Source organism: Strix uralensis, chromosome 2 (assembly GCF_047716275.1).
Source record: "Strix uralensis isolate ZFMK-TIS-50842 chromosome 2, bStrUra1, whole genome shotgun sequence".
In the NCBI taxonomy this organism is placed as follows: domain Eukaryota; kingdom Metazoa; phylum Chordata; class Aves; order Strigiformes; family Strigidae; genus Strix; species Strix uralensis.
In genome coordinates this window covers 85,150,954-85,177,121 of record NC_133973.1, presented here as the reverse complement: position 1 = coordinate 85,177,121, position 26,168 = coordinate 85,150,954, and the positions used below count along the sequence as shown (strand labels likewise).

Genomic DNA, 26,168 nt, shown 5'->3' with positions numbered 1-26,168 from the left:
AGGCTTGAAACCAGCAACTATCAGCAAAAAACCATAACCTTGAAGAAGAGAAACGAGACCAACACAAGTGGATTAGGAACACTCTTGTAGAGATCAGTTCCCACAGGACATTCTAGTGCTGGACTGCTGAAGAAACGCTTCAGTCAAAAACAGTTCTTGAATGCATCACTGATAGGTGTCTTAAAGTTTATTAATTTATTATTAGGGTTTTGAAATGGGGTAGGATTACTGTAATTATTGAGAAGGATTGCTACAAGATCTGACATATTTTTATTTCAAAAACAATGAGCAACTTGCTTCATCTGGATAGTTTCTCCTTAGAAAACTGATACCACATTTCAGCAATCCCTTTACTGGAGAAACAGATGAATGTATTGCCGTAAAATATGGTGCCAGTATTTTCTGGAATATGTGTGCTGTAATGGAGTGGGTGTGTAGATGGCAAGCTGAGAGTCAGATTTTGATTAACAGCTTTATTGCCACAACAGATACACTTACAATCAGTTGCCCTCTGGGCTCAAACCATGACAACTGTCAAATTACTCAGTTCTTCTGTTCACTCAGAATTTGTATCACAGAATCGTCTAGGTTGGAAAAGACCTTAAAGATCATCCAGTCCAACCATTAAAGCAACACTGACAGTTCTCAACTACACCATATCCCTAAGCGCTATATTGACTCTAGTCTTAAACACCTCCGGGTATGGGGACTCCACCACTGCCCTGGGCAGCTCATTCCAATGCCTAACAACACATTCTGTAAAGAAATGCTTCCTAATATCTAATCTAAATCTTCCCTGGTGCAATATGAGGCCATTCCCTCTTGTCCTATTGCTTATAATTTGGTTAAAGAGACTCATCCCCTGTTCTCTGCAACCTCCTTTCAGGTAGTTGTAGAGGGCGATGAGGTCCCCCTCAGCCTCCTCTTCTCCAGATTAAACAACCCCAGTTCCCTCAGCCGCTCCTCATACAACATGTGCTCCAGACCCTTCACCAGCTTTGTTGCCCTTCTCTGGACACGCTCAAGTAATTCAATGTCCTTTTTGTAGTGAGGGGCCCAAAACTGAACACAGGAATCGAGGTGTGGCCTCACCAGTGACAAGGACAGGGTTAAGATCACTTCCCTGTCCCTGCTGGCCACGCTATGTCTGATGCAAAACAGGATACCATTGGCCTTCTTGGCCACCTGAGCACACTGCTGGCTCATGTTCAGCCAGCTGTCAATCAACACCCCCAGGTCCCTCTCTGACTGGCAGCTCTCCAGCCACTCCTCCCCAAGCCTGTAGCGCTGCTGGGGGTTGTTGTGGCCCAAGTGCAGCACCCGGCATTTGGCCTTATTGAAACTCATACAGTTGGCCTTAGCCCATCGCTCCAGCCTGTCCAGATCTCTCTGCAGAGCCTCCCTACCCTCGAGCAGATCAACACTCCCACCCAACTTGGTGTCATCTGCAAACTTACTGAGGGTGCACTCAATCCCCTCGTCTAGATCATCAATAAAGATGTTAAACAGGAGTGGCCCCAAAACCGAGCCCTGGGGGACACCACTCATGACCGGTCACCAACTGGATCTAACTCCATTCACCACAACTCTTTGGGCCTGGCCATCCAGACATTTTTTTACCCAGCAAAGCGTGTGCCCATCCAAGCCACGAGCAGCCAGTTTTGCCAGGAGAATGTTGTTGGAAACAGTGTCAAAGGCTTTACTAAAATCAAGGTAGACAACATTCACAGCCTTTCCCTCATCCAGTAAACAGATCGCCCTGTCGTAGAAGGAGATCAGGTTTGTCAAGCAGGACCTGCCTTTCATAAACCCATGCTGAGTAGGCCTAATCCCCTGGTTGTCCATTATATGACTTTTAATGGCACCCGAGATGACCTGCTCCATGACCTTCCCTGGCACCGAGGTCAGACTGACAGGTCTACAGTTTCCTGGATCATCCTTTCTGCCTTTCTTGTAGATGGGTGTCACATTTGCCACCCTCCAGTCCAATGGGACCTCCCCAGTTAGCCATGATTTCACGTAAATCATGGAAAGCGGCTTCGCAGGCACATCTGCCAACTCTTTCAGCACCCTTGGGTGTAACCCCTCCAGTCCCACAGACTTGTGTGCATCCAAGTAGTGTGGCAGGTCTCTGACCACTTCCTCTTCAACTGTGCTGACCTCAATCTTCTTCCCCTCCCCATGTCCCAGCTCATGAAGCTGGGTGTCCAGGGAACAGCCGGTTCAACTGCTAAAGACTGAGGCAAAGTAGGCGTTGAGCACCTCAGCCTTTTCCTCATCCTTAGTTACCATATTTCCCTCTGCATCCAATAAAGGAGGGAGATTTTCCCTAATCCTCCTGGGTCTTGATTCCTAGGCATCGTCACTTCATAAAGGTGTAAAGTAGAAGCTGAATTCAGTAGACTTCTGAGGTCCAGAGGTTTCTCCTTCCCACCCTGCTTGAGCATTAGCAGGGTCTCCAAGCTCATCTAATAACCAAGGCCAGACCCCAGGCCCTTTCTTTGGTCAGTGTCTCAGATCTTGGGTATTTGCAGATGCAGGTCTCCTTCTATTTACTGGTATCCCAGCTTGAAATGCACCAGCAAATTACACATACACAGAAAATAGAGAGTAAGTTCCCACAGAAAATATTTAGAAATAGGGTTTCATAAGAAGTTATGACAGACTGCAGAGATCAGGCCCAAGGCTCAGTCAGACAAGCATGCTGACAACAGCTTGTTTACAGGTGACCATATCCTTTTACAACTCACTTCTCTCCATTTTCTCATGCTTGTTATTCCCCTGCCTACACTGGCTTTTCTTCCTCCCTGGCTTGTCCCGTTCCATGTCTCATGTTACGTCCAACAGTTTCTCATGGTCTCTTCTGTCAGATAAAACTCAAGCTAGTTCCTCAGCATCTGTCTGCATATCCTAGCAAAATCTGAGTTGACTTGGTAGCTCTCTTTTGAAATGAACCAATTGCTTTCCCCAAAACAAAATCCAGATGTTGTTCTGATACTGCTTGCTTGTGGATCCCTCCCAATATGTAGTATAAACAACACTGTAGCAAGAATTCTTCCTTTTGCTCTATATAGTTATTTAATGTTATTTTATGATATTTTGCAATTTCAAGTATTTCCAGGTGTTCTGATACCACAACCCATAGTGTGAACTACATACTCTACATTTTATGTTATAAAAATATCATTGGTGGATTTCAAAATTGGCCTTACATTATTGTCCTGGTTTAGCCAGGATAGGGTTAAGTTTCCCCAGCAGTGGTGGGGGGGGAAGCTCTAGCCGGGTTATTCATATACCATGCTGACATCACGTCCGGGCGCCAGAAAGCAGGAAGAATTGGTGAGCACGTGGTTTTGTGCAGCCCGGGGTTTTGTATGTGCAGCCAGTCCTCTCACTGCTGTATTGGTAGATATCTTGCTCTGTTCAGTGTTATTACTCTTATTGTTACTGTTATTGTTGTTGTTTGTTATGTTGCTGTTAAACCTCTCCTTACCTCAGCCCCGGGGCTTTGTATTTCACTCCCTTTAAGGGGGAGGGGCAGCGGCCGCATGGTCTCAGACCCCGGCAGGGACTAAACCACCACAATTATTTCAGACATTTTGAACTGAAATTTAAAAACTAAGAAATAAAAATTTCTTAGTGTTACAGGGGCACTGGATGAGATCCAGAAATGAGTAACTGCTATGTGCCATGTAATAGCAGTGCAGTCTGCTCTTCTAGAAATAGTAGCACTGAACACTCTGGACATAAGACACTTTGCATTAGTTGGTCTGAGGGTTACAGATCACTCTCTGAAAAGTAAAATTAGTCATTGGTGAGACACTGATCAGGCAAGGAAGTCCCACTGAGAATTTACATTGAAGTTGACTGTAGATGAAGATATGGGTTTCCCCATTATTACTAGTTTGAGACACTCTCAAATCAGAGGCTTCACATAAATTTAATAGCAACATAACAACAGGAGGCATTGATTTGTCAAATACAAAACTACTTAACTACTAATTTTTTTGTGTAATATGCTACATGGATCAGTTACTTTACTGCAAGAAAGTATAGTAACTATCAAACATCAGACTTCAAACAAGGCTGTAATGAATATCTCAGGAGAATCAAACTGGCAAGCTTAACCTCATATCAAGAAAATTGGTAAAAATTATAACAAAGAATGCCATTATTCAATGATCATGGCTAAATACAACATGGTAACATTGTTTAAAATCAAAACAAAACAAACAAGCCTCCCCAAAATTTTGAAGGTTTTATCAAAACTAGAGAAGTTACAGTTGTTTTAAAAACCAGAGATGTTAAAACTAAATTTTATGCATCTTGTAAGTTTCTTTCCAGACGTGTTTAAATAAACAAAGCCATCATTTAATAAGAAAGCAAGCCTAAGTAATCATCCAACAACATCAATATAACCATAGAATCAAAGAATCATGGAACAGTTTGGTTGGAAGGGACCTTTAAAGATCATCCAGTTCCAACTCTCCTGCCACAGGTAGGGACAACCCTCACTAGATCAGGTTGCTCAAAACCCCGTCCAACCTGACCTTGAACTCTCCCAATGATGGGGAATCCACAACTTCTCTGGGCAACCTCTTCCAGGGTCTCACTATCCTTATTGTAAAAAATTTCTTCCTTATGTCTAATTTAAATCTAGACTCTTTCAGTTTAAATCCATTGTCCCTTGTTCTGTCACTGCAGCCCTTGACAAAAGTCTTTGTCTTTCTTATAAGCCCCTTTTAAATACTGAAAGGCCACAATAAGGTCTCCCCAGAACCTTCTCTTCTCCAGGCTGAACAACCCCAACTCTCTCAGCCTGTCTTCATAAGGGAAGTGTTCCAGCCTTCTGATCATTTTTGTGGCCCTCCTCTGGACCCGGTATAACAGGACCATGTCTTCCTTGTACTGGAGAACCCAGAGCTGGATGCTGTAATTCAGGTGAGGTTTCATGGGAATGAAGTAACCAGGGGGAATCACCTCCTTTGACCTGCTAGCTACACTGCTTTTTATGCTGCTCAGGATATGATTGGCTTTCTGGGCTGCAAGCACACTTTGCTGGCTCATGTCAAACTTTTAGTCCACCAGTGTCCTCAAGCCTTTCTCTTCAGGGCTGCTCTCAATACATTCATCTCCCAGTTTGTATTGATATTGGGGATTGCTGCAACTGAGGTGCAGGACCTTGCACATGGCCATGCTGAATTTCATGAGGTTCACATGGACTCACTACTCAAGGTTGTCAGGGTCCCACTGGATACCATCCCTTTATTTTTCAAAGGATTAGTTATTAATTAATTAATTTAAAGTAAAAATTAAGCTGTGGCAAGGAGTGTCCTGGTTTCAGCCAGGACAGAGTTAACTTTCCTTGGGCTGAGAGGTAGCACAGATAGAGGGGCAGGTCCAGATCAATCATTGGAGTATTCCATATCATGCGACATCATGCTCAGTATATAGGTAGACACGTGCTGTCTCACATCCCGTTTCAGTTTCCAGGTCAGCATGGCAGGGTTTTCTGGTGCAGTTGGGATCACTTCTTGGGGGGGGGGGGGGGCGGGCTGCATACCAGTCGCTGCTCGATAAGCCACTGCTGCATTTTACCCGTTTTGGACTTACTATTGTTACTGCTGGTTTTGTTACTATGACTAAATTTTTTATTCAACCTACGAATTTTTTTTTTTTGTCCCTCTCCTATTTCACAAAGGAAGGGTGTGTGTGGGGGGAATTAAACAACTGACCACGTGGTGATTGGCTACTGGCTAAGTTCAAACTAGAACAGGTTTTGGTGCCCAATGTGGGGCCTGAGGTTTGAGATAATGACAGAACGGATAACAATGTTGACTGCTTGGCTCCTTAAGATTTTATCACCTCATTTGCAATATGTATATCCCATGCTGTTGCTCACAGTCCCTGAGATTTGGGTTAAGATTTTGTTTCTGCTGTACTATGTGATGCTCATCTATGATGGGGTACAGTCAGCGGCCCTGGGGCCATTTACAATTGTGTCTGAGAAATTCAGGAATTTCAAATATCCTTGGAGTTTTGACATTAACATGGTCATCTTTCTGCTAGGAGCTAGTGTGTTCCTGCATGTGGTTCAGGTTTTGTTCAAGGTTAAGCAACTATTTAAGAGTATCTCTTGGAAACCTCCCCCAAGGTTGGAGAATTATGAGTGACTGGGGGTGTGGAGTAGCATGGGCAAGTACCTAGAACAGTGGGCACCTCCAGTGTATTGGAACTTCACTCCTGCACAGGTACAGAATCCTGAAGAACTAGTAAAATATTTGGAAAAAGTACATTGTCACCCAGGTAATTCCAGAGAGGCACAGCTCACTGCAACATGTTGGGGCATAGCCCACACTTACCAAGAGCTATTAAACACTGTTCAGCACCCTCAAAAGGAAGACAAGGGCTCTGGATCTGGTAACCAAGTAACAGAAACTGCAGCCACTACAAGCCCAAGGACAGGTGCTGCAGCTGAACCAGAGGACCAACCCATTACAGTGCCAGTTGCTCCCATACATAAGAAGAAATACACAAGAAAATCCCCTCGCAGTGTACAGGGTGACGATGAACCAGGCCCATCATGAGAACAGGAGGAGGAGGCAGAGCCAATGATAGTCATCCAATACTTATCCCTGAGTGAGTTGCGAGACATGTGAAAAGATTTCAGCCACCATCCAGGTGAGCAACTCATTACCTGGCTGCTCTGGTGCTGGGATAGCAGGGCCAGTAGCATGGAACTAGAAGATAGGGAGGTGAGGCAGCTGGGATCCCTGTCTAGGGAAGGGGGCATTGACAAAGCCATTGGCAAGAAGACACAAAATCTCAGTCTCTGGAGGTGACTTCTGTCAAGTGTGAGGGAGAGGTATCCCTTCAAGGAAGATTTTGTATGTCATCCAAGTAAGTGGACCACTATGGAGAGAGGTATTCAGTACTTGAAGGAGCTAGCCATGTGGAGATAGTTTACTATGACCCAGATAATGCACAGCTACCCACAGATCCAGATGAAGTCCAATGCACCTGGCCCATGTGGTGGAAGTTTGTACGGAGCACACCCTCATCATATGCCAGTGCATTAGAAGTAATAGACTGAAGAGACAAAGAAGGACCAACGGTGGATGAACTGGCTCGCTGACTATGACAATACAAAGAAAGTCTCTCTTCCCCCTTTGTTGTGGCTGTGGAGAAATTATCTCAAGAATTCAAGCAATTTAAAGAGGACGTGAACTACTCCTCACCTGCACAGACTAGAATCTTGGTTATTAGGAGCAGTCGTTTCTCTACTTGAGAGAACCGGTATACACCACGGGGGAAGCTGTGGCATTGCTTGCATGACTATGGAGAAGACATGAAGAAATGGGATGGAAAACCTACCTACCCCCTAGAAGAGCGAGTATGTGAGCTGGAAGGAGAACAACTACAAAACAGGGTTGTTTTAGGAGAAATGCTGCTCCAGTTTCCAGTAATCAGTTGCCCAAACAGAGTAGAAAGGTCAACTTTGTTCACGATCCTATGAGAAGAACTTCTGATTTGTATTCACAAGAAGTGAGAGATCAAGATGAGACTGAAACCCGTGCGCACCACACCAACTTATTTGTCGTTAGTGGGTATTATGACCAACATTAGAGGAGCCCTCCCTCCAGCCAGGTGGAGGACAGGGACAATCAAGTTCTTTGGCCCATATGGATTTGATGGCCGGGCACATCTGACCCCCAGCAGTATAAGGCTCTAGTGGACACTGGTGCTCAATGCACCCTGATGCCATCAAATTTTAAAGAGGCAGAACCCATTTGTATTTCAGGAGTGACAAGAGGGTCTCAACAGTTGACTGTATTGGAGGCTGAGGTGAGCCTAAGTGGAAAAGAGTGGGAAAAACACCCCATTGTGACTGGCCCAGAAGCTCCATGTATTCTTGGTATAGATTGTCTCAGAAGAGGGTATTTTAAGGACCCAAAAGGGTATCAGTGGGCTTTTGGTATAGCTGCCTTGGAAACAGAAGGAATTAAACAGCTGTCTGTGTTACCTGGTCTGTGAGAGCATCCTTCTGTTGTGGGATTGCTGAGGGTCGAAGAACAACGGGTGCCAACTGCCACTACAACAGTGCACTGATGGCAATACCGCACCAATCGAGATACTGTAATCCCTATCCATAAACTGATTCATCAACTAGAGAGCCAAGGAGTCATTAGCAAAACATGTTTCCCCTTTAACAGCCTCATATGGCCAGTGCGAAAGTCTAATGAAGAGTGGAGATTGACAGTAGACTATCATGGCCTGAAGGAAGTCACACCACCACTGAGTGCTGCCATGCCAGACATGCTAGAACTTCAGTACGAACTAGAGTCAAAGGCAGCCAAGTGGTATGCCACGACTGATATTGCCAACACATTTTTCTCCATCCCTCTGGCAGCAGAATGCAGGCCACAGTTTGCTTTTCCTGGAGGGGTGTCCAATACACCTGGAATCGACTGCCTCAGGAGTGGAAACACAGCCCCACCATTTGCAATGGACTGATCCAGACTGCACTGGAAGAGGGTGAAACCCCAGAACACTTATAGTACATTGATGACATCATTGTATGGGGTAATACAGCAAAAGAAGTTTTTGAGAAAGGGGAGAAAATAATCCAAATCCTTCTGAGAGCTGGTTTTGCCATAAAGCATAGCAAAGTCAAGGGACCTGCACATGAGATCCAGTTTTTAGGAGTAAAATGGCAAGATGGACGTCGTCAGATTACAATGGAGGTGATTAATAAAATAACAGCTATGTCCCCACCAACTAACAGAAGGGAAGCGCAAGCTTTCTTGGGTGTTGTGGGTTTCTGGAGACTGCACATTCCAAATTACAGTCAGATTGTAAGCCCTCTCTATCAAGTGATCCGGAAAAAGAATTTATATGGGGTCCAGAGTAATGACAAGCTTTTGAAAAAATTAAACAGGAAATATTCCATGCATTAGCCCTAGGGCCAGTTTGGACAGGACAAGATGTTAAAAATGTGCTCTACACTGCTGCTGGAAACATGGCCCTACCTGGAGTATCTGGCAGAGAGCACCAGGGGAGACTCGGGGTCGGTTCCTGGGGTTTTGGAGTCAGGGATACAGAGGATCAGAGGACTGCTATACTCCAACCGAAAAGGAGATACTGACAGCATATGAAGGGGTCTGAGCTGCTTCAGAGGTGATCAGGACTGAAGCACAGCTCCTCCTGACACCCCGACTGCCAGTGCTGGGCTGGATGTTCAAAGGGAGTGTCCCCTCTACACACCATGCAACTGATGCCACGTGGAATAAATGGGTCGCATTAATCACACAACAGGCTTGAATAGGGAGCCCCAGCTGTCCAGGAATACTGGAAGTGATTACGAATTGGTCAAAAGACAAAGATTTTAAATGGCACCAGAGGAAAAGGTAATACGTGCTCAAGAGGCCCCACCATATAGTAAACTACCGGATAACGAGAAGGGATATGCCCTGTTTACTGATGGGTCCTGTTGCATTCTGGGAAAACATCGAAGGTGGAAGGCAGCTGTGTGGAGCACCACACAACTGGTTGCTGAAGCTGCTGAATAAGAAGGTGAATCGAGTCAGTTTGCAGAGGTGAAAGCTGTCCACTTGGCCTTGGATTTCGCTGAGCGAGAAAGTGGCCAGTGCTCTACCTCTCTACTGACTCATGGATGGTGGCAAATGCGCTGTGGGGTGGTTACAGCAGTGGAAACGGAGCAACTGGCAGCGCAGAGGCAAACCCATCTGGGCTGCTGAATTATGGTAAGATATTGCTGCTTTGGTGTCCCAATCCAATGTCGGGGCAGGTTTCGATGCTATCCCGAGAGCAAGGTTGAGGCACAGATGAGGTCAAATCACGTACAGCGAAAACAGTTTTTATTATTAAAAGTGAAAAGGAGTAGTGATAGAACAGAATGGAAGGAAAAGACAGAAATCAAACAAGCATGCAGGATAGTCTCAAGAATAGTCACCATCATGGATCCAAAAGCATCCCATTGGTCCTCAGTCTTCAGGTCTTCGGTGGTGGGTGCACACTGAGCAAAGTTTTCTGTTGCCTTTTTAAGTTCATCATATCTGTTGGTTAGCATATCTGCCCACCTTTAGTTTTTTTTTTTCTCTGGTCCCACAGGTTTTTGCTGCATCCAACTTCTGGGGCAGAAATGCTCGCCTCTTATCAGTTCATTAGCAATGCATGCATGGTGTCTGGCGTACACAATAGAGCCAGAAATGGCTGCAGGATGGAGCCACTGATAAACATTTGGTTTTGCTCAGTCCATGTCTGCCCCTTTGAGGCTTAGATGTAAAGACTCTGACAATGCAACTGCAAGGTAGTGGGGGGTGCATCCTTCGATACACTCCTGCTCCCTTGAGTGACATTCCATAGATTAATCCAAAGGCAGCATCTTGTCCTTGAGGTTTGCACAAACACAAGCAAGCTTTGAGACAGTCATTTGACATTTCAGTCTCACATCAGGTAGAGAATGTGGTTGTGAAAGTACACCATGTAGACCCTCATGTACCCAAGAACCGGGCCACTGAAGAACATCAGAACAACCAACAGGAAGACCAGGCTGCTAAGATTAAGGTGGCTCAAGTAGATCTGGACTGGCAACATAAGGGTGAACGATTTATGGGTCGCTGGGCCCATGACTCCTCAGGCCATCAGGGAAGAGATACAACATATAGATGGGCTCGTGACCGAGGGGTGGACTTAACCATGGATGTTATTGCACAGGTAATCCATGAATGTGAGACAGGTGCTACAATCAAGCAAGCCAAACAGTTAAAGCCCATTTGGTATGGAGGACGATGGTAAAAATATAAATATGGGGAGGCCTGGCAGATTGATTATATCACTCTCCCACAAACTCGGCTTGCCAAACACTATGTGCTTACAATGGTGGAAACAGCCAGCGGTTAGTTGGAAACTTATGCCGTGCCTCATGGCACTGCCAGGAACACCATTTTAGGCCTTGAGAAGAAAATCTTATGGCAGCCTGGCACGCCAGAAGGAATTGAGTCAGATAATGTGACACATTTCTGAAACAACCTCATAGACGCCTGGGCCAAAGAACATGGCATTGAGTGGATGTATGACATTCCCTACCATGCACCAGCTTCTGGGAAAATTGAACGGTACAATGGATTGCTGAAAACTACACTGAGAGCAATGGGTGGTGGAACTTTCAAACACTGGGACATGCATTTAGCAAAAGCCACCTGGTTAGTCAATACCAGAGGATCTGCCAAGCAAGCTGGCCCTGCTCAATCAAACCTCCTACATACTGTAGATGGGGTTAAAGCCCCCATAGTGCACATGAAAAATATGCTGGGGAAGATAGTCTGGGTTACTCCTGCATTGGGTGAAGGTAAACCCATGCATGGGATTACTTTTGCCCAAGGACCTGGGTGCACTTGGTGGGTAATGCAGAAAGACGGAGAAGTCTGATGTGTGCCTCAAGAAGATTTGATTTTAGGTGAGAATAGCCAGTGAACCGGACTGTCAAATAAGCCTATTATTGCAATTGGTGCCTCACAACATCCTCCTGCCACATCCAAAGCCTCCTGCTCCACCGACTGAGCCAACTCTGCCTCCTTCCTCCAGCCTTAAAGACTGCCATGACAGATGGAACCCAAATTTATGGACTAAATGAACTCAGTAGACGTTTTGGAAGAATGGCCCACAGACTAAGGGAATGATATGTATGAGACCTGGGAAAAGGGGTAGTGATTCCTTAGAATGTATTTGGAACCTGAGCATAACATAAATGGTATGATACAAGGGGTGGACACTGTCCTGATTTCAGCCAGGATAGAGTTAACTTTCCTTGGGCTGAGAGGGAGCACAGAGAGAAGACTGGGTCCAGATCAATCATTGGAGTATTCCATATCATGCGACATCATGCTCAGTATATAGGCAGACACATGTTCTCTCACACCCCGTTTCAGTTTCCAGGTCAGCATGGTGGGGTTTTCTGGTGCGGTTGGATTGCTGCTGTGAGGGCACGGGCTACATACCGGTTGTCACTCAGTAAGCCACTGCTGCATTTTACCCGTTTTGGACTTTCTATTGTTACTGCTGGTTTTGTTACTATTACTATATTTTTTAATTCAACCTACGAATTTCTTTTTTTTTTTTGTCCCTCCCCTATTTTACTGGGGAAAGGAAGTAAACGCTGGCCACGTGGTGATTGGCTACTGGCTAAGTTTAAACCACAACAAGGAGGCAGAAAAATCACACATTCTGAATGAACAGATGATGAAATAAAAATAAAATTTACTGTCCAAAATGATTCACATGTAAAAAATAAGTATATATATATAATTATAGCCTTTAATGGAGAAATTCATAAATCATATAACAGATCTTGTAATTATAGGCAATGCTTGGAGAACATTAGCTCAGCACTCTGTTACAGTCAATATGTGAAAAGTATGTTTCAACATGCACCACATCTGAAAGTGTGAATTTCAATACTTTATTTCAAAGGATGTAAGAAAAGACCAAAAAAGGTTTCAAAGAAACTAAATCATCATAAATTAAGTTAAAGTCAATGTCCAGCAATTTCTGCTGTTCTCATATCTATTTTTCACAAGAATGGCCAACAAAAGCTACAGTCTGGTATCCCATCTGGGGGCATTGTATAGTTTTCCTCCTTCTTATCCCTCCAAGACTTCTTCTGTTTTTCTTCTTTGTCCTCTCATTTCACTGGCAGTAGTCTTTTCCTCCTCTACTTCTGGGCTTCTATATTTTCTTCCTCCTTTACAAGTCCTCTGCCAGTTCCTTGACAATAATGTTATGACATAGATCTTGCAAGATTTTTATTCTTTTTTGTTTTTTCTGCTTTCAATCATGTTTCAAGTTATTTACCAGTATATTATTATAGAATAAGGGGCATATATGCTCTGTCATATTACAGGAAAACAACAACCAAAAGAAACCCACAAAAACCCCTTGTATGAAATATTTAGTATACATCAGTAGAAGAAAATAAAAAAGCATGTAAACAAGCAAACAGCTCTCTCCCTCCTTAATCACAGAATTTACCAAGAATCAGACTTTAAGGTTATTTAGAATCTGCAGGGGTTGAATTTTCATCTCTTCAGTAGTTTGTCTTCAGTCATATACAGAATGACCTTCCTCGTGGATAAATTCTTATTACAACATTAAGGAGTCAATGAACATTGATGAACATTTCTGTTAACGCACAATCAGACTATGATGTTTTTCGAGTCATTTGTCCATCTGGATTTTCCATCCACATGGATTAGTCAGTACAAATTTGCTAACAGATATATAGCAGGTATAGATTTGGTTCAGACTACTTTCTTCCCTGAAGAGAGGGGGTATGGATGTAAATGGTAGGAACTGTCATCTGAGTCATGAAAATTTTCTGGGATTGTCTAGAGGGGTCTTGTGCAAATATGCTGTTCTTTGTACAGCTAAGACCAGTTTAAACAGTAGATGGGTCCAGTAATTTCTAGCTGTCTTCAGCAATTTGCAGATTTAAGGTTCTAGATAGAAAACTCACACAAACACATTAAGCAGAAAATTTGAATTGAATTCCCTTCAGAATATCAGTATATGTATAAAATATGTTTTTCTGTAAACAAATTCAAAATGAACCAGGAATTTTTACATTGTAGTTCATCACTGAATAAGCATGTGAAATATTCTTATTTAAGAAGGGATTGAGTAGTATTTCCCCTAGATATCTTACAACTGAGCAAAAATAAATTTTGAATTCTGTACATTTCAGTGAGTGAGAAGGAAATGAGATCCCATTTATCAAACAGGCTTGCATTAAGCTCTTTACATCTGCTTCTCATCAATCACATCCCTGTCATAGGTAGTGCTGCAATTCAATAACTTTTTCTTTGTCATTGAAGACTGCTTGAGGCAATCAGGAGACATTTCCAAATCCACCAATATGCATTCTATATATCATGACAGGGTAAAATATACAATCCCAGAGATATCCTTTTTCTGTAAAACAACTCAGCTGGAATTTGTTTAATCAGCTGAACTTTGTAACAGGAAGAAAATGAAGGAAAACAAAAACAAAACTGAAAAACCAACCCTCACACTCTCTCCAAGAAAGCTAAGAAACGGATTATGAAAAATACAGTCTTTTTCTGTTTGATTTTTTGGGTTTTTTAAATGAAAAATAAGTATTTTTGCCACTGTAGCCAAAGCAGAAGGCTGTAACACTTAGTGCATTACCTGGCTTGCTTTGAACCTAAATATAATTGAATATACTAAAATGGTGTAACTGACAGCAGTATATAAATATTTTGTAACACTGTGATGACATAGCTACACACAATGTATAAGCATTTTTGGTAAGTATGTTAGCAATGTAACCACCACTTCAGTCTCTGTCCCCTCTTGTTATCCCACGCATGCACTACACATGCACACTGCATCTTTCAACCCCACTTTTCAAGGCTTTTGTTACTGTACCAGGTTTATATGCCTGTATACTGCTACATCAGTATGTTAGAGTTACAAATATTTCATTCTACATGGAATAACTACTCTCTTTTACTGAGAAAATTATGGTGATACTATGCAAACATAAACAAAATTAATCAGACATAGGCACCTGGTCATTAGAAAAAATGCTGTTACAGATAAACCAAGTGAAAACAAACCCCTCAGAACGTGAAGTTCAGAAAAAGCCTCACAAACCTTACCTATGACACTCTGCAAACTCAGCACAAAGCCCGTGGCCTGCAGCCAGCAGTAGTATCACTGCATTTGGAGGACTAGCAAGGAAAATGTGAAGAGAAATGGCTCCTATGATGGAAATAGTGATTCATCCACACCAGAGCTGTACAACCTTAAGTGAAATTCTCCTGAGTCTTATTTCCCTCTGGCACCAAGCAATGAGGACACCCATCCCAGCCTCACAAGGCATAGGAGCAGGAGGTGAGCAGCAGAGCCGGGAGCATACAGTGCCTGTACCATAGCCCTTGTCTTTCTCCAAAGTTACAGAGGTGGGCATATGGTAATTTTGATTTAATGGGAAAGACAACGTGCAGGAGAAAGTCAGAAGTCCCAACACTCCATCTAACCTCTGATTTTGCTGTGGAGTGATGAAAAATAATTATACAAATGTATTTCAACCCTTCTTTTCACTCAGAGGTGAAAAGTAGATTCTTCATGTTGAAAATTAGTAAAATAAATGTTTTAATAGTTTATCATGTGTTTGTGCATTGTCACAGAAGCCCAAAGTGCAAATTTTGCTGGCTATTCACAAGCTGACAGATAGGCAAGTGTCAAGCAAATCTAAGATTGAAATGTGATAATTATGTGAAAGTTACAGCAACCTTTATAGGATAGTAGATTTTTTTCTCTCGCCTCTCTCTTTTCCAACATAAAACTAAATATTTTTGTCTTGTCCATTTTATATTAATAATAAATAACCTATATTATTCTTGTTTTGTACAGTGTTGTTCTCTTAACCCTCCACCATGTTATAATGCACTTACATGCATATGGACACACGTGCATGTTATGGTATTGCATCAGCTAGAAAACATCATAAGCACAAGCGATGTACAGTTTGTTTAAACAAGGAAGCCACGAAGTCTGGCAAGAAGGAAGACTGTCTGGAAAGGAAGCAGGAGATTTGTTTCCAAAACTCATTGTTTTAATGTTTCTCATTTGGAAAATTATCATATTGGTGGGTTTTGTTTGGTTTGGCTTTGTTTTTTTCCTAAAAGTATTTATCCTGTACTTTGTGTCATTACCTTTGTTATTAAAGGCTAGACAAACATTTTTCATATATTTTGGGTTGTTTATTTAAAAAAAAAAAAAAAAAAAAAGACAGTAAAATCCAGCTCAAAGCTCTGTAAGATGTAGGCATCTGTCGCAGTTGAGACGGACACGACAAACATCAGATTGTGTGAAAGCGACCAAAATGGCTGCAAAAGCCCCTTTATTGTTTTAACAAGCTTTTTTATAACCTTCTTCAAAGTAGGTGTTCATACAGGATTGGTTTACTTTAGTAACTAACAGTTCACGATTGGGTGATAGTTTCTCGCCTGAATCGTCAGGACAGTTCTTCTTATCTTAGTTCTCTAATCTTGTTTCCATGGCACTTCTCGGGACTTTCTGGCCTCTCATGGATACACTGGAATGTCTTCAAGGTTAAATTCTTCTTCAGTTAGACTAGAGGCAGACCCGCTGCCTCCCCCGACAATTCCCCCTTTTTGTATTTGTGCTAGAAATATTGCAGAAACAGTCTTCTGCAGGGCCCTTTGCAGAAGACTGACAAGACATGGCAACATCAAAAGCACAGTCACAATTACCAAGATCATGACCCCCACAGTTTTGACCAGAGATATCAACCATCCAGAAAGTCCCCATCCTTTAAACATCCTTGTAAGCCAATCCAATCCGTCCTCTTCTGTTAGACGCCTCACACCATCCTTCAGCTGCTGTATACTTTTAAAAATAGATTCTGAGTGGTCAGACAAATTCATGCAACACATTCCTTCAAAATCTTCACATCCATGTCCTTGCGCTAAAAGCAAAAAGTCAATTGCAGCCCTGTTCTGTAAAGTAGCATGTCTAACACTATCAACATCAGTTAAAAGGCCACTTAAAGCTAAAGAAGTAGCATTAGTCTGTTTGCTAAGCCAACATCCCAACTTATTCAAAGTCGTTAAGGCATTTGCAACACCAACTCCTGGTGCCAATATGGAGGCCGTTATGATCTGGCCTGGATTCCAGAATTCAACGTTATCTCGACAAGAACTTTCAAACCGATGAACGGTCCTTGGGACTCGCTTATGTTTTCGAGTCATATTCAGAATCATTGACACATTTGGTGTTAATAACGTGAGACGTCCGAGGCTACACGGGCCTCCATTCAGTTTAGATGGGACGCCTCCCCAGGCACGATCTCCACAGATTAGAAACACACCAGGAGGTAATGCAAGAGGAACAGCAAAAGATCGTGAGATGTTAGTCGAAGTATAATTGCACCAAGCAGTTGAATTATGATAAGCAGCATTAGTTGCATTCACATTCTGCCCTCTCCGTGTGGTGTTATAAGAGTAATTAAAAAACACACAAGCATCCATTATAACAGAGCCTAGCAACTCTAGCTCTTGGGGTTCTTGCGTAACCTGTGGAAGGTGACTATATACACCATCCCAATTATCTGTACAATTTTTTGAAGAGTTGCAAAGAGAGAAAGCCTGAAGGGTTTGTGGGATTGGCCATGTGTCTACTGGCACTCCCACCAAACAGGTGGAGAATGGATTTTCCGGGTTCGCAGTAGAAAGGCACAAGGTTTCTTGATGTGTCATATTTGCCAAAGTTACCCAGATATTCTGCTTGGGTTGTGGAACTACCCATCCTTCAGCCTGATGCAGGTTCCAGCACAGGCCGAACACACCGAGCAGGAACCCAGCGAGGGCCGGCATCTGTAGAGACACAAGCATAACCCCTGCCCCAGGTTAATAATTCACATGGTCCACTCCACTGGCCAGTAATTAGATCTCTAACATGCACTTTGATGTCTTTTTGCAAATCCTGTTTTGAAAAAAGAGAAGAGAAATGCTGAAAAAGAGGAGGTAAAGAAGAATTATCCCCGTAATGGAGAAAGTTAAGAACATAAACTGCTTTATCTAAACATGCCTGTGGTGGTTCCCCAATCATTCCCCCTTTTTGTTTTTGAAGCTGCCGCTTCAACGTACTATGTGCACGCTCAACAATTGCTTGTCCTGTTGGGGAATGGGGAATTCCTGTAACATGAGTAACACCCCACAAATTAAAAAATGTTTGAACCTTCTGTGAAATGTATGCTGGGCCATTGTCCGTTTTTATTTGGCGTGGTACCCCAAGCATAGAGAAAGCCTTTTGGAAGTGTCGAACTACATCTTTTCCTGTCTCCCCGTTATGTGCTGTTGCTACTAAGGCATGAGAATAAGTATCAATGGAAACATGAACATACTTCTGTCGGCCAAATTCATTTATGTGAGTAACATCACTTTGCCAAATCTGTAAAGCCTGCATACCTCTGGGGTTAGTACCAAAATACACTGGTGTGTGAGTTCCTTGGCAGTCAGGGCAGGCGGCTACAATAGACCGAGCTTCCGCATGGGACAAGCCGAACTGCCGTCGTAAAGCTCGATATCCTTGGTGAAAAAATTGATGTGATAATACAGCTTGTTGCTTAATGTTAGGAACAGTATTAAGAGCCATAGCGGAAACAAGAGCATCCACTCTGGCATTACCTTCTGTATAAAATCCTGGTAAAGTGGTATGACTACGGATGTGCATGATAAAATAAGGTTCTGTCCGTAGTTGAATACTTTTCCAGAGTTCTAAAAGTACATCAAATAATAATTGATTGTCTGACATGGTCAAAACCACTTTGTCTAGTCTAGAAACTAAGTTAGCTACATATGCTGAGTCAGTTACAATATTTACAGGAACAGAAAAAATAGAAAAAACAACAGCCATTGCACGTAGCTCTACTACTTGTGGAGAACCATTTTGATATACTACTTTGTTGTTCCAGTTGTTGTTTTCATACCATACTACTGCTGCTTTACCTGTTTTTCCTGAGCCATCTGTAAAAACAGTAGGGCCGTTCACTGGTTCTGGGCGGCTTAAATTTTTTTGACCAAATGGTATTTCTCGAGCAAATTTCAGTAGTGGATGTGACGGCAGGTGATATGACACCTGTCCTTGAAAACCCGCCATGGCTGCCTGTAGTTCATAATTATTTGCCAAGCACCATTCAAAATACCAATTTTGAACAGGTAAAACAATCTTAGCTGGGTCACGCCCTGTTAGTTCTGTACATCGTTTTCTGGCTTTTATGATTACATCAGCAATAAGCTCAAACAGTCCAGGAGCAGTTTTTCGTGGTCGGAATGACAGAAACATCCATTCTAGAATGTGCAGTGGGTCATCCCACTCAGAATTCCACTGCACCAAAGCACCAAATGGTACAGTTTTGTCAATTAGTACAAAGAGTTGCACCAATTGAGACAGATCTATTCGAGAAACAAATTTCTCGTGTATAGATCGTTCCACCATGTGAATTACCTTTAATGCTTCCTCAGTTAATACTCTGGGTTCTCTTGGATCATTGGAATTTTTTAATAATTCCAATAAAGGTTGCAGTTGTGAATTGGTCAGCCCGAGATAGGGTCTAATCCAATTCAGAGATCCCATTAACTTCTGTACATCATTAAGGGTTTTAACTTCAAGGTTAAGTTTCACAGGTTGAGGCATTACCTGCCTACCTGTGACTGTTAGTCCTAAATACTTCCAGGGTTCTACTTTCTGCACCTTTTCAGGGGCGATAACTAATCCATAGTGTTGTAATGAATTTCTAGTCACATTCTCCATGTCATTCAACTGCTCCTTGTTGTTTGATGCTAACAGGATGTCATCCATGTAATGGTAACAATAACTGGTAGGGAATCTTTCCCTTACAGGTGACAAAGCTTGTGCCACAAACCATTGACAAATTGTTGGTGAATTTTTCATGCCCTGCGGCAGAACTTTCCATTGATATCTTTTTGCAGGTTCTGCATGATTGACAGAAGGCACAGAGAATGCAAATTTTTCTCTGTCTTGAAAGGCTAATGGTATTGTAAAAAAACAATCCTTGAGATCCATGACAATGATTTCCCAATCTTGAGGGATCATGGCCGGTGAAGGCATGCCTGGTTGTAGAGCCCCCATCGTGGCCATGACAGCATTGATCTGCCGCAGGTCATGCAAAAATCGCCATTTTCCTGATTTCTTTTTTATCACAAACACTGGAGTATTCCAGGGGCTCTGAGAGGGTTCAATGTGTCCAGCAGCTAGCTGTTCTGCCACCAATTCTTGCAGGGCCTTTAATTTCTCCATTGGTAGGGGCCACTGATCCACCCACACAGGGTTATTCGTTAACCAAGTTAAAACAAGCGTGGGTTGCCTAACACCCTGCAGCACAGTGGCCCCCGTTAAAAATCCGTAGTAATCTTCACCCCCCACTGTGACAAGCAATCTCTCCCCCATAGATTGAGGGGAGCTGCTGTCACATATGGTTTAACGACTGCTTGTTGGCCCTCAGGATTGGTGATCAGAATTGCCGTAGCTGCTGTTCTTGCTCGTGCGGAGCCTCCCAGCCCCACTACCCCTGTGTCCACATCCTCTGTTGGCCAGGTGGATGGCCACAGATAGTTAGAAATAATAGTCACATCGGCGCCCGTATCTAGGAGCCCCGCAAGCCTTACTGTAGTCGGTGAATGTCCATGATTTGACAGCGTGCACGTCATATGTGGTCGAGATGATGAGACAGTCTGAGACCAGCACACTTGAGGGGGTCCTGTAGAACCGAAGCCTCCATCGCCTCGCAGTCGCTGTTCTGCTTTTGGGACACAACTCAAAAAAGGAACAAGTTGAGCAAGACGAGTACCTTTTGGAATCGTAACAGGTGGATAAAGGGTCGAAACTAATGCACAAATTTGACCCGTAAAGTCAGCATCAATGACTCCCACATGCACGATTAATCCGTTTAAGGTGCTACTTGATCTTCCTATAAGTAACGCACTCAGTCCTCGTCCTATGGGACCCCTTGCCTCAAGAGGGACCTTAACAATGTCTTTTGTAACTATAGTTATTGTGTCGGCGGTGGATACATCCAACCCTGCTGAGCCAGTAGTTGCGGCTGATAGCTGCTCACAGAGGGGATTTGACCTGTTGTCTGGAGGGGATTTGATGTCCTCGCGCGCCCTCTCGCGCTCTTCTTGTGGTTTCCCTGTATCGGTTGCCCGTTAGCATGAAACTTGGAACGACATTGTTTCGCGAAATGTCCCGATTTCCCACATTTATTGCAATTAGTTCCTGGTGGGACAGTCATGGGCTGCTTGCCTGCCGACCTTCTGTTCGGGCAATTTACTTTCATATGACCGTCTTTACCACATCCAAAGCATTTTCCTGTATTTCGCATGTTCATGGCAGTAGCTAAAGCCGCCATTTTATGTTCCACTGTACCAACCTTTGAACATGCGGCCACCATGTCAGGAATAGAAGGATCTCCTGGTAAAGACTGTATTATCTTTTGGCAGTCCTCATTAGCATTATCCTTTGCTAGCTGTTTGCATAACATTTGTCTTAACGTTTCATCTTCTACCTGTTTCTCCAATGCAGCAGATATTTTTTCTACAAATTGCAAAAAGGGTTCTTTAGGACCTTGCCGGATAGCAATATACTTCTGTTTTGGAGCTGCCATTTCCATGGTTCGCTTTAATGCTGTAATCCCTATGTGTTGTGCCTGTTCAAGGACAATCGGAGGCCACGTAGCTTGCAGCTGAGGGTTACTAAATGGTCCCTCGCCAAGCAAGGCGTCTTCTCCGAGTCCTAACCTCGGATCGTCTTGTGGCAGTCGAGCATTATTTTGTGCAGCTGCTCGTGCCATCTGCCTCCAAGTAGATTGAAACACTTGTAATTGTACTGGCTGAAACAGCACTTGTGCGAGATGTGTAACATCATATGGACACAACAAATCTGTGCTGATTATTCGAATAAGTTGCATCACCTCAGGAGAATTGATTCCAAATTTCTGTGCTTTATTCTGCAAATCCTGCACCACCTTCCAACTGATCGGATTGTGCTCATCATGCTCATTTGTGCCTGCAACAGCTTTATAAACAGGGAATGCACCATAAGCCTCTGCTGCTATATCTACAGGCTTTGGACATGCCGGGGTTGGAGAGTATGGGCTGAGGCGTTCAACCAGATCCCAGTTGCCAGCCTCAGCAGCATACTTTCTAACTCCCTCCCAAAATCGATCAGGGGACCTTGGAATTACAGTTACTGTGGATGGAGGGAGAGTCCATGGCTGGGCTTTCTTCACCATGGGTTTATCTGTGATATGTAGAGTTTGTAAAGCCGTGGTTAAAGCTTCTTCTCCCTCACTTTCATTTTCGCTCTCGCTCTCTGGCTCTGTGTTACCCGCCCTATTTTCCTCCTCGGGGGGGGCTGATGGAATCACCCCTTCTGCTGCTGCGCCGCTAGGGGCCGCCGCTGCACCACTAGGTGGGGGGGGCTCCTCATCGCCCCGCAAAATATTTAATGGTGGAGGAGGAGGAGGTGGGCGAGGGCGCGATCTGCTTTTGCCCGTGAGGGGTTTCCTGCCTGCTATTCCTGAGGCTGAGGTATCCACTGCCTTTGTCCCTTTGCCACAGTCCTCCCCGTCATTGTCTTCAGGTCGAATGTCTGTTAGTTTCCCATCAGAGGCCTCACGCTCTATCTTCCATTCCTTTAAGGTTTCACTCAATAAGCGCCATGTGGTTGCCAACTCACATGCCTCTTTTTGTCCTTTAGAGACCTCATCCAATATTTTCAATCCTACTGCTTGCCATGCACTCACACTGAATGCAGTAACTGTTGTGGCTTCAAAGCCTTGCATCTTACTCCATAGCAAAATCTTTTTCAGGCTTTGTTCTGAGGTTTTAACCCCCTTTCTTTTTAATAGGGCTTTCCAGGTAGACAAAATTGTCTCCTCTTCCTTTGTTAATGACTGCCCCATAATTACAGTCCCGTTCCCGGTGGCTCACCTTTTTAGGTGTCAAAGTTCAGGTCCGGACCAGGCAGATTCCCTCTGCTCTCAGCTACACCGGGCTCCGTCTCCGCGGCTCTTCCCGCCGCCGTTATAATTCTCCTTTAAATGACCACTTCGCTCTAATCACGTTGCTCTAATCAATCACGTCGCTCTAATTTATCACGTCGCTCTAATTTATCACGTCGGGGTCACCATTTGTCGCAGTTGAGACGGACACGACAAACATCAGATTGTGTGAAAGCGACCAAAATGGCTGCAAAAGCCCCTTTATTGTTTTAACAAGCTTTTTTATAACCTTCTTCAAAGTAGGTGTTCATACAGGATTGGTTTACTTTAGTAACTAACAGTTCACGATTGGGTGATAGTTTCTCGCCTGAATCGTCAGGACAGTTCTTCTTATCTTAGTTCTCTAATCTTGTTTCCATGGCACTTCTCGGGACTTTCTGGCCTCTCATGGATACACTGGAATGTCTTCAAGGTTAAATTCTTCTTCAGTTAGACTAGAGGCAGACCCGCTGCCTCCCCCGACAGGCATCCTGTGACACATGCCTTTTGCTACTGTTCTTTTTCTTTAGTTATGACCAAGCTATTTGAGTGCCACAAAGACTGTAGGTAAAAAGGGTAAAAAAGAAAACTCTTGTCTGCAGTCTCTCTGTCTGTCATATCAGTAAGCTTCCATATGACCACAAACATTAGAGCCTTACATCAGCAATACATAAATCTCAGGGCTTTCTAAGTCATTAGTTTCCAGTCCCATCTATTCTATAAATGTGAAGGCTAAGAAAATCCCTCAGAATTTTCTTAGCTGAAACTGATAGAATAAAATGGAACACTGTATCATGTTAAGATTTGATCTGAGGTCTCTCATATCAAAACAATAAACCCTTGAAAAGAATTATGATAATGGTTCTGGAGAACATCAGGCAGACAGTTAATTAGTTCTAATGCTAACAGTTTCCTGACAAGCAAGACCTTCAGGTCTGCCACTCTGTTCTGAGCACTTGACTGTATTTGGAGCAGGTTATCTTCCTAATAGATCAAAGAAGAAAATTTCAATTTCTGGATGGAGTTTTCTCAACAGTTTTGTAGCACATGATAAGCAATAAATATGCTTTACAGGATCAGTGGGAGGCATTATTATTTAAATGGCCTAGACCCCTCAACAACCGCCTATTTTTGAACCTCCTGGCTTTGAACCAACAATTGAGGAATGAAGAGAAAGCTTGTCGTAAAAAATGTGTTACTTGTTTTGATCCCAATTTGATGATAAACATAAACAGCTTGACATAGAAAAACTTTTTAAAAAAAGTACATTTTGTATCACATGTAATATGTAAAAGTTATAATTGCTTAAAATTTAAATATGCTTTTAAAGTTAATTGTGTTTCTGTTCTACCAAAAATATTTTAGAATTCTTATATATAGGATATGGTTACATTTTTATTTGATGATGTTCTTGCAGAAGTGAAAGCAGCATGCATCTTCTACAGCAAAAGTTTTGCTTTTGTGAAATCATACAATGATTGAATATAGAAGAAATAATGTCACTGGAGCATGACTAATAAACATAATACAATTCCTAATATTTGGAATACTCATTAAAGGGTTACTGTCATCTCCAGTATTTGAACTTAGTTCTTAATTTCATGGGGATTAATTAACACAATTCATAAGCAATGTCATGATCTACCAAATTGACTAGATGTGGAGCAATCTGCAGCCTACAATTTGAGACAAGATGATCTATACATTCAAAGTCAGTGATGTTAACCAGATAGAACCGAAAAACTGAAAGGAATAAAATACATCTCCATTTTTTCATTACATAAAGAAGATTCGAGTGGTTGATTATTGTGACAGGTGCATCCGCCCAATGAAAGCAGAGCTTCTTGGCTGCTGAAGTGCAGCAGTTCCTGACTGCCTTTGTTCTCAGGACTTCACGGTAGTTGGGGCCTTTGGCCAATGGGAGCCGCTATTGACTACAGGTCAGATTCAGCCTGGGTATAAATGGAGTCCCCTGGGGGAGCCATTTTGAGCTTGTCCCCTGGAGCAGCATGCTGTGGTCGAGGACTCTCCCCTTGGGTCGGGACGCTGCCCAAGGAAACTCCTCGAGGTGCCTTGTGTTGGGACGCTGCCCTGAGCAGGTCCTCGAGGTTGAAAGCCTTCACTTGTTAGATGAGTGATGGAGCGTTTTGTGTTGCCATTAAACCCTAGGGAGTGGTGCTTTGTTCTGTGTTTTGGGTTGCTTAAACCCTAAGGAGTTGTGTTTTGTTCTGCATTTCAGGTTGCCGTTAAAGCCTAGGAAGTTGTTCTGTTCTCCTCTCACAGACATTCGAACTTGTAATTTACGGAGAGCTAGTTAATTGTATTAATAAAAAATTTTTAATTTTTGGTGGTTGGTTGCTTATTTGAGAGCCTCCGTAACAATTATTTGCTACATAGGAACATCATCTTGATGGAAGGACTCAGATATTTTTAAGTATGCATGAATGAAGTTGTGCAAATGAGCTCTTTCTCCCTAAAATTCATGTCTGAGTGAAAACTTTCAATCATTTCTGCCACCACCATAGGAGAAGATTGTCTGTCACCTTCAGAAATAAATACAGAAGTTATGTCAGTGTATGTAATGCTTCCACATTGTTCTGGTAGGGCAACACTATTGACTAGGTTTCCATAAAATAACATTGGACAGTGTGGTGGTTTAGTCTCTGCCGGGGTCTGAGACCACGCGGCCGCTGCCCCTCCCCCTCAAAGGGAGTGAAGTACAAAGCCCGGGGGCTGAGAGAAGGAGAGATTTAATACAACAGTGCAACAGCAACAAAACAAACAACAACAATAACAATAACAGTAACAATAATAACAATGAACAGAGCAAGGTATATACCAATACAGCAGTTAGAGGACCGGCTGTGCTCACCGATTCTTCCCGCACTCTGGCGCCCGGACGTGACATCAGCATGGTATATGAATAACCCGGCTGGAGCTTCCTGCCACTGCTGGGGAAACTTAACCCTATCCTGACTAAACCAGAACAGACAGCTATATCCCCTTTCATGTTAAAATAGTAGTAATCCACAAGGACCCAAAATCTAGATATTTTCAAAGCAGGTTTTAATATAAAGTTATATTTAAATGAAAAGTGTTAGCAGTCTGTTTCTTGTTCTTCCACATAACAGCAACTATATGGAGATACCAGAAAGGGCTCATCTGGGTTTTTTTATCCTCATTTACGTACTTCAGGTATATTAATGAAAAGTTTAGCAACATGCAAGGCCACTGTTCAGCAGTTTGTGGAATGGAATACATAAGCACTATTAAAGGGAAAACAAACCATCTCAAGGAATATTGCTCTGTTTCAAGGTCTCCTATTCAGCTTTATATAAACCCTCATGTCTCAGTTGAAGTGAATGACATTTTACACCAACCAATAAATTTTCCTTTTATTATAGCCACAAACAAAATGAGAAAGTTTCTCTTTCAAATTGGATTTTGTGACTGCCATGTAGATATTTACTGAACGATAAGGGCTTGGAAAACTCCATCCAGGAAAATTATTTTCCCCTATGTATTTCAAGAGTATAAA

General features: G+C 42.9%; 1 protein-coding gene across 1 annotated transcript; it reads right to left on the bottom strand.

Annotated features, from left to right (window-relative positions):
* Positions 1-15,909: 15,909 nt before the first annotated feature.
* On the bottom strand, positions 15,910-25,544 carry LOC141940007 (uncharacterized). The gene is made up of 3 exons (XM_074860779.1): positions 25,470-25,544; positions 20,256-22,282; positions 15,910-17,441 (listed from the first exon to the last, which is right to left on the bottom strand). The coding sequence occupies exons 1-2, from the start codon at positions 25,542-25,544 to the stop codon at positions 20,639-20,641; spliced, it is 1,719 nt and encodes a 572-aa protein (XP_074716880.1). The 3' UTR covers positions 15,910-17,441; positions 20,256-20,638.
* Between the last annotated feature and the right edge of the window lie 624 nt (positions 25,545-26,168).

Coding starts and splice junctions, on each gene's coding strand:
- LOC141940007 (XM_074860779.1), bottom strand. CDS start 25,544: ATGCTGATGTCACGTCCGGGCGCCAGAGTGCGGGAAGAATCGGTGAGC. Junction 22,283..25,469: donor GTCCTCTAACTGCTGTATTG/GTATATACCTTG, acceptor GAAACCTTAAAG/GAATGGAAGATAGAGCGTGA.